Source organism: Mauremys mutica, chromosome 13, assembly GCF_020497125.1.
Source record: "Mauremys mutica isolate MM-2020 ecotype Southern chromosome 13, ASM2049712v1, whole genome shotgun sequence".
Classification (NCBI taxonomy): domain Eukaryota; kingdom Metazoa; phylum Chordata; order Testudines; family Geoemydidae; genus Mauremys; species Mauremys mutica.
Window position 1 is genome coordinate 53,745,541 of NC_059084.1, and position 8,138 is coordinate 53,753,678.

The 8,138-nt window shown below is 55.9% G+C and overlaps 1 protein-coding gene across 1 annotated transcript; it reads right to left on the reverse strand.

Moving 5' to 3' along the window:
* Window positions 1-259: 259 nt before the first annotated feature.
* On the reverse strand, window positions 260-1,216 carry LOC123348677 (olfactory receptor 10S1-like). Its single transcript, XM_044986278.1, has one exon. The coding sequence runs from the start codon at window positions 1,214-1,216 to the stop codon at window positions 260-262; it is 957 nt and encodes a 318-aa protein (XP_044842213.1).
* Window positions 1,217-8,138: the final 6,922 nt, after the last annotated feature.

The following is an 8,138-nucleotide window of genomic DNA, read 5'->3' on the forward strand; positions in this document are numbered from 1 at the left end:
TCCTGATATTTAGCTGTGACACTCTGGTTTCCTTCTAGAGAGCTGAGGAACAGCTCTGTGAGACTGTGAAACTCAGAAGTCAAAGGCTTGTTGTCCCCTGCACCAATAGATGTTGCTCCAGGAGAAGATATTACCTCGCTCACCCACCTTGTCTCGCTCCAATAAACAGACATTCAGCTGGAATTCTCAAAGGTGGCTAAAGGAATCGGACACCCTATGGAAATTCGGCATTTATCTCTCTTGGGATTCTTTGAAAGTTTCAGCTTTTGGTTCCATTCTGAGACAGCGCTGATCCATAACCAAGTCGCCTAAGGGCCTTTTTCATCTCCTTGTTCCTCAGCGTGTATATGAAAGGGTTCAAAAGCGGGGTGAACATGGTGTAGAACACAGCCACTGCCCCGTCGGATACGTGACTCGAATAGGAGTGCACGTATACAAACAGCAGTGGCGCATAGAACAGCAGCACCAGGCTGAGGTGGGCGCTGCAGGTGGAGAACTGGGCCCGCAGCCTCCCCTGGGCCGTGTGGATCTTCAGGACGGCAGATGAGATGTAGGCGTAGGAAATGCAGATCAGCAGGAAGCAGCCAGCTGCCACCACCCCGATGTTGGCCAGAATGACAGCTTTGTCGGCAGCCGTGTCGGCACAGGCCAGCTTCAGCACAGAGGGGATGTCGCAGACAAAGTATTCCACCCGGCTGGGGCCACAGTAGGGCAGGCGGAAGGTCAGGGCGGTGTGGATCGTGGCACAGAGTGAGCTGGTGAGCCAGGTGCCGGCTGCCAGCCCCATGCAGGCCCTTCTGCTCATGACCACGGTGTAGCACAGAGGGTGGCAGATGGCCAGGAAGCGGTCATAGGCCATCACCATGTAGAGGAAGCACTCGGTGCTGGCCAGGAAATGGAAGACGTAGAGCTGCACCGCACAGCCGCCGAAGGAGATGGTCCTGCCACCAGGCCCCGCCAAGCCAGCCAGGATCTTGGGCACGGCGACGGAGGAGAGGCAGGCGTCGAGGAAGGAGAGGTGGCCGAGGAAGCAGTACATGGGCAGAGCGTGGAGTCGGGGATCGTAGAGCACAGTCAGCAGGGTGAGGGCGTTGCCCAGCAGGGCGAGCAGGTAGAGGAGGAGGAAGAGAAGGAAGAAGAGAGAGGGAAGCTCCCTGGTGTTCGAGAGTCCCTCCAGGACGAATTCTGTCACGGGCATTTGGTTTCCTGCCTCCATCTGCTCCGTCCCATGCAGAGCAACAACAGCTAGAACAGAGTGAATTATTCATCCCCTCCGGTATCTATCTAGACCCCATGACTGTTGCATCTCAGATTTTTAAATGTATTTATCCTCACAACACCCCTCCGAGGGACAGAATTAGCTTCCCATTTTTACAGCCAGTGATTGGAGGCACAGAAAAGCTCATAGACAAACAGGAACCCTGTGTCAGACCAGGAGAGTTGAACTCAGGTTTCTCAAATCCACAGCTAATGACTTAACCGCTGGACCATCCTTCCTCTCATCTTGCCTCCTCTCACATCAGTTGTGAACAATGTCCTGCTAGTGTAGACAGATAGTTTGATTACCAGTCTGTCCCCTTCTGACCAATCAATATACACCTCCACCCCGATATAACGCTGTCCACGGGAGCCAAAAAATCTTACTGTGTTATAGGTGAAACCGTGTTATGTCGAACTTGCTTTGATCTGCCGGAGTGCGCAGCCCCGCCCCCCCCGAGCACTGCTTTACCGCGTTATACCTGAATTCATGTTATATCGGGTTGCGTTATATCGGGGTAGAGGTGTAGTTAGATTATCTATCTATCCCCATCCACCCCCTCTATCTATCTATCTATCTATCTATCTATCTATCTATCTATCTATCCCCATCCAATCTATCTATCTATCTATCTATCTATCTCTATACACCCCCTCTATCTATCTATCTATCTATCCCCATCCACCCCATCTATCTATCTATCTATCTATCTATCTATCTATCTATCTATCTATCTATCTATCTATCTATCTATCCCTATACACCCCCTCTATCTATCTATCTATCTATCTATCTATCTATCTATCCTCATACAAGACCATCTTGTGTCTCTTGCACATTATCTATCTATCTATCTTGGTTCTTCTCTTGTCCCCCGTCCCCAGCCCGTTGAATTCAGGGGAGGTGCGGTGCAGAGATGCCGAGTGTTACAAAGCACTGAGCGATGCTGGAAGCTGACTCTGTTGGCCCCTGTGTCTACTGCACAATTTCCGCTCAGATTCCAATGCCTGCCCATGCAGGAAAGTCAGCGTCCAGAGAGCCTGCACAGGTGCCAGGCAGCATGAAATCCGGGAGGACTGCATAAAGCAGGAAGGGTGGTAACCCGTCCTGACCCCAAACTAGAGAGGTTAGGGAGAAATGACCCACTAGAGGTAGGTGAACTCTTAGGTGCCCTCTGTAGGGTGTCTCTTGTGCCATCCTATGAAGCAGCTGGTATCAGCCACTGTCTGAGAGCAGACCCTGGGCTGGATTAACCTTGGGTTAACCTGGTCTGGCAGTCCCTCTGTCCCTAAACAAAAGCACGTTCTCTGGCTCAGATGCACTCACCTCTCTCACGGTACAGGGATGAGGAACAGCCGCTTCATTGTCTCCGCTGTGGCAAAGTGCCTGACTCACCCAAGTATTTGAATGCTACTTTCACCTTTGAGACCATTAGCTCCCAGGAGTGTGGGGAGCAATTGTCTGAAGCAAACACAGGCTAATCCTCGCCCCTGGTCTCCTGTTCCCAGGCCCTGTCAGCAGGGGAGAGCAGGCATCCCATCGGAATTCTTCATTCAGTGTCTGACATTCGCTACCAGGGCTGGAGTGTTGCTAGCTACATGGAGATCATTTTAAGATGCCTCTGGCAGCTTCCAAGGTCTCGGGAGCTTTCCTGGAACGAGTCTGCATCAAGCATGATCTAGTTGTGTAAAACCAGCAGGGGATCACTCAGACAGGCCAGGCCCTGTGGGGAGAATCCCAGCACTGAGATCTCAGAGGGGCTGTGGGTGGGACTGAGGGGCATCAGCCAGACTAAAGCTGGGGGAAGCAGTAGGTACCCCCAGCAGAGCCCCATCCAGTGTAAGTCAGCCACAGCTCCACTGTATTAGATCAGATGAGCATGTGGCCATGATAATACCCCCAGATAAATAATTCTTGCCTCATTTACCATCTGTGGGAATGGGAAGGAATTTTTCCCCAGGTCAGATTGTCAGTGACCGTGGGGTTTTCTTGCCTTCCTCTGCAGTGGGGGTCACTTGCCAGGATCATCTGGGTATGTCTCACTAAATCAATTCCCTGCCAGTGCAGGGCTTTCAGGTGATGGTGCACCTCGGTTCTCGGTCCCTCCTCTTCTCTGCCTGGGGCCCAGAATAGGTTTGTTTGCTGAGGGCTGTAACACCTGGGTCTAATTTCATGTGTTGGGTCTAGTGGCAGGATGCTTGGTGGTGGCCTATGAGATACAGATGGGCCGACTGGCTGTGCCGATGATCCCATCTGGACGTAAACTCTGTGGCATTTCACAAAAATTCCAGAAGCCTCCATTCTATGTCATCTTCTGCCTGGACAGCATGTTACTGGCGGTTTGTATAGAGAGACAGTGTGTGTGTGAGAGAGACAGACAGACAGACTGAAGGGTTAAAATCCATGTGCATTTTATATAACAACCTGGTGTATGGATTGTGTTAGCTCTTTCATAGGCCCAAAGTCCAGAGTTTGGTTAGGAGACCAGAGGCCTAGCAAATGGTAATTTGCTAAAAGAAGCAGAATAAACGAAGATAACCTTGCTTGCTAAGATATGCCTGGTCAGCAAAATTGCCAAATGTTGGAACAATAACTGAATAGTTTGTCTTATGCAAAGTTGCAAATAGAACAAAGCAGCCCTGTTTCTGCTGTGTTAGTGTTTTCTGTAGGGAGATGTTCTTCCCACACTCCAGCCTTGAGTTTATGAAGGGTTGGAACATGTCAGTATAAGATACGGCCTCCTCCCACCTCCCTTTCCCAGGGACCAATGCCTGCCTTAAAACACAAAGGAGACAATTTTTATTGCCATATACTTTCACTGTTTCTTTGCTTTAACCCCTAGGAATGTACCTGTTGGACAATCAAAGGAGCTACTTCATTCCTATGGACCCCAAATCAAAATGCAACATCTATATTTTATGCTAATACACATAGGCATGCGCAGCACATTTCATTAGGGTGTGCACTCACCCAGGGAATTTTTTTTTAAAGGCGAACATCATAAAGGTTGGGGTGCGGGCGGGAGTGCAGGGTGCGGGGGGGGTGCAGTGTGCAGGAAGGGGCTCAGGGCAAGAGATTGGGGCAGAGGAGGGGTGCGGAGTATATGAGGGGGCTCAGGAAAGAGGTTTGGAGTGCAAGAGGGGCCTTAGGGCAGGGGACTGCGGTGCGAGGTGTAGGCAGAGGGCTCAGGGCAGGGGGTTGGGGTGCAGGAGGGGTGCGGCAGGGGGCTCAGGGCAGGGGGTTGGGGTGCAGGAGGGGTGCGGCAGGGGGCTCAGGGCAGGGGGTTGGGGTGCAGGAGGGGTGTGGCAGGGGGCTCAGGGCAGGGGGTTGGGGTGCAGGAGGGGTGCGAGGAGGGGTGCGGCAGGGGGCTCAGGCCAGGGGGTTGGGGTGCAGGAGGGGTGCGATGAGCAGGCAGGGGGCTCTGGGCAGGGGGTTGGGGTGCAGGAGGGGTGCGGCAGGGGGCTCAGGGCAGGGGGTTGGGGTGCAGGAGGGGTGCGAGGAGGGGTGCGGCAGGGGGCTCAGGCCAAGGGGTTGGGGGGTGCAGCAGGGGTGCGAGGAGCAGGCAGGGGGCTCAGGGCAGGGGGTTGGGGTGCAGGAGGGGTGGGGCAGTGGGCTCGGGGCAGGGGGTTGGGGTGCAGGCGGGGTGCGAGGAGGGGTGCGGAAGCGGGCTCAGGCCAGGGGGTGGGGTTGCAGGAGGGGTGCGAGGAGCAGGCAGAGGGCTCAGGACAGGGGGTTGGGGTGCAGGAGCGGTGCGGCAGAGGGCTCAGGGCAGGGGGTTGGGGTGAAGACAGGGTGCGGGGTGCAGGCAGGAGGCTCAGAGCAGGGAGTTGGGGTGGAAGGTGCAGCAGGGGGCTCAGGGCAGGGGGTTGGGGTGCAGGAGGGGTGCGAGGAGCAGGCAGAGGGCTCAGGGCAGGGGGGTGGGGTGCAGGAGGGGTGCAGGAGGGGTGCGGCAGGGGGCTCAGGGCAGGGGGTTGGGGTGCAGGAGGGGTGCGGCAGGGGGCTCAGGGCAGGGGGTTGGGGTGCAGGAGGGGTGCGGCAGAGGGCTCAGGCCAGGGGGTTGGGGTGCAGGAGAGGTGTGAGGAGCAGGCAGAGGGCTCAGGGCAGGGGGTTGGGGTGCGAGGAGCAGGCAGGGGGCTCAGGGCAGGGGGTTGGGGTGCAGGAGGGGTGAGAGGAGCAGGCAGGGGGCTCAGGGCAGGGAGCTGGGGTGGAAGGTGCAGCAGGGGGCTCAGGGAAGGGGGTTGGGGTGCAGGAGGGGTGCGAGGTGTAGGCAGGGGGCTTAGGGCAGGGTGTTGGGGTGCAGGAGGGGTGCGGCAGGGGGCTCAGGGCAGGGGGTTGGGGTGCAGGAGGGGTGCGAGGAGCAGGCAGAGGGCTCAGGGCAGGGGGTTGGGGTGCAGCAGGGGTCAGGCAGGGGGCTCAGGGCAGGGGGTTGGGGTGCAGGAGGGGTGCAGCAGGGGGCTCAGGGCAGGGGGTTGGGGTGCAGGAGGGGTGCGAGGAGCAGGCAGGGGGCTCAGGGCAGGGGGTTGGGGTGCAGGAGGGGTGTGGCAGAGGGCTCAGGGCAGGGGGTTGGGGTGCAGGAGGGGTGTGGCAGGGGGCTCAGGGCAGGGGGTTGGGGTGCAGGAGGGGTGCAGCAGGGGGCTCAGGGCAGGGAGGTGGGGGGTGCAGGAGGGGTGCGAGGAGCAGGCAGGGGGCTCAGGGCAGGGGGTTGGGGTGCAGGAGGGGTGCGAGGAGCAGGCAGAGGGCTCAGGGCAGGGGGTTGGGGTGCGAGGAGCAGGCAGGGGGCTCAGGGCAGGGAGCTGGGGGGTGCAGGAGGGGTGCGAGGAGCAGGCAGGGGGCTCAGGGCAGGGGGTTGGGGTGCAGGAGGGGTGCGGCAAGGGGCTCAGGGCAGGGAGCTGGGGGGTGCAGGAGGGGTTCGGGCTCTGGCCCGGTGCCATTTACCCGCAGCAGCGCGCTCCCTGCCTGCCTGCCCTGGCCCCACACCGCGCCACTCACCATGTCCCTGCACAGCCCCTGGGGGGCAGGCACAGGGCTCCACAGGCTGCCCTTGCCACACCTCCAGGTACCGCCCCCGAAGCTCCCATTGGCCATGGTTCCCCATTCCCGGCCAATGGGAGCTGCGGGGGGTGGTGCCTGGAGCAACACACGGAACCCTCTGGCCCCACCCCACCCCGGGCCCCAGGGACGTGGTGCCACGCCGGCCACTTCTGAGAGCAGCATGGGGCCTGCGGCATCACGGGGGGCACCTCAGGGCTTTGGATCCAGCCCGCGGGCATTAGGCTGTGCCTGGGCACACCCAGCACACCCTGTGCACACGCCTATGCTAATACATTTCATTAAAGTACTAATTAAATGTTAACTTGTTAACTTAAAACCATGGGCGAAGACATTATGTAACCTTTAACCATTGGCTAATGTGCTACCTTGTCTTGCTGCTAGAACCCATCCGGGGGTGTGGGACTGCCCACCCCGTCACTTTCCCCCACCCATAAAAAATCCATATATTCCATTGTAATCAATTGATTAACAGTGTCTCTGAGCCTAATAAGCCAGGTGACACTTCTCCAGCGTAATAAACTCCTGTGCTTGACCTCTACACAGGTGGATTTATGTCCTTCACAGACAGAGTGGAGAGACTGGTCTCCGCTGTGAAATGCCCTATTGGTTGTGTGACTGGACGTGTCTTTTGCACATAGTATCTTAGGAGGAGCAGCAAAGAATCCTGTGGCACCTTATAGACTAACAGAAGTTAGTCTATAAAACTTCTGTTAGTCTATAAAACTTCTGTTAGTCTATAAGGTGCCACAGGATTCTTTGCTGCTTCTACAGAACCAGACTAACACGGCTACCCCTCTGATACTATCTTAGGAGGGAATCTTAAAAGGGGTAAAGAGCTCTGGGGCGCTGGCCCTCAGTTTCTAGCTGTCCTTCTCGTCAACCCACTTCTCTGTTCAGGGTTTGCAATTTTGTTTTGTTTTGTTTTTTCTCTCAGACAATCGTGATTCATGGGTGGGGGACGGGGATTCCCTCCTCTCTTACTTTTCCAAGTCTGGGGTTTTCTTTTCAGTTTCAAGCTGTTTCAGCGTTTCCCCGTTAACTCTAATGGGCCACCATTGACTTTTCCTGGCTGGACAAGGGATGGGTAGTTTTGTGTAAACCACAGGCTTGGGAGAACCCTCCTCCCCCTGTGAGGTGTACTGGAATTTGTAGTACCGGTCATGAGCATATGATTAAAGACAGAGATTGATAACCACAATCTGTATTCATACCTCATCCTGGCCATCAAGTTCAGAACATTACAAGCTGTCATACAAGACCTTACCTGGTATATATTTTTTGCACAATGACGTTTTATGCAACCAGTGGATTCGATTGTCTGTCTGGGGGGTTCAGACCCCCCTGTCTTCCTGTTAGGTGTCTGGACCCTCCAGTTCCCTCCCACCCCCACTGTTACCCTTAGACCCAACTCCCCTCCCAGCTCTAGGGGTAGAATCCAGGAGTCTGGATTCCCAGCCCCTCCTCTCCCCAATCTAACCTGCTAACCCCCACTACCTTCTCACAGCATCGACTACAACCCAGGAGTCCCCCACCCATCCCCCAGTCCCTTCTCTAAGGGTATGTCTACACTACAAGACTATTTCAAATCAACTTAAGTCGAATTTGTGGAATCGACCTTATAAAGTCGAATTTGTGTATCCACACTAAATACACTAATTCGACTGTGTGAGTCCACAGTAACGGGGCCAGCATCGACTTTGGAAGCGGTGCACTGTGGGAAGCTATCCCACAGTTCCCGCACTCCCCGCTGCCCATTGGAATGCTGGGTAGAGCCCCCAATGCCTGCTGGGGGACAAAAATGTGTTGAGGGTGGTTTTGGGTAACTGTC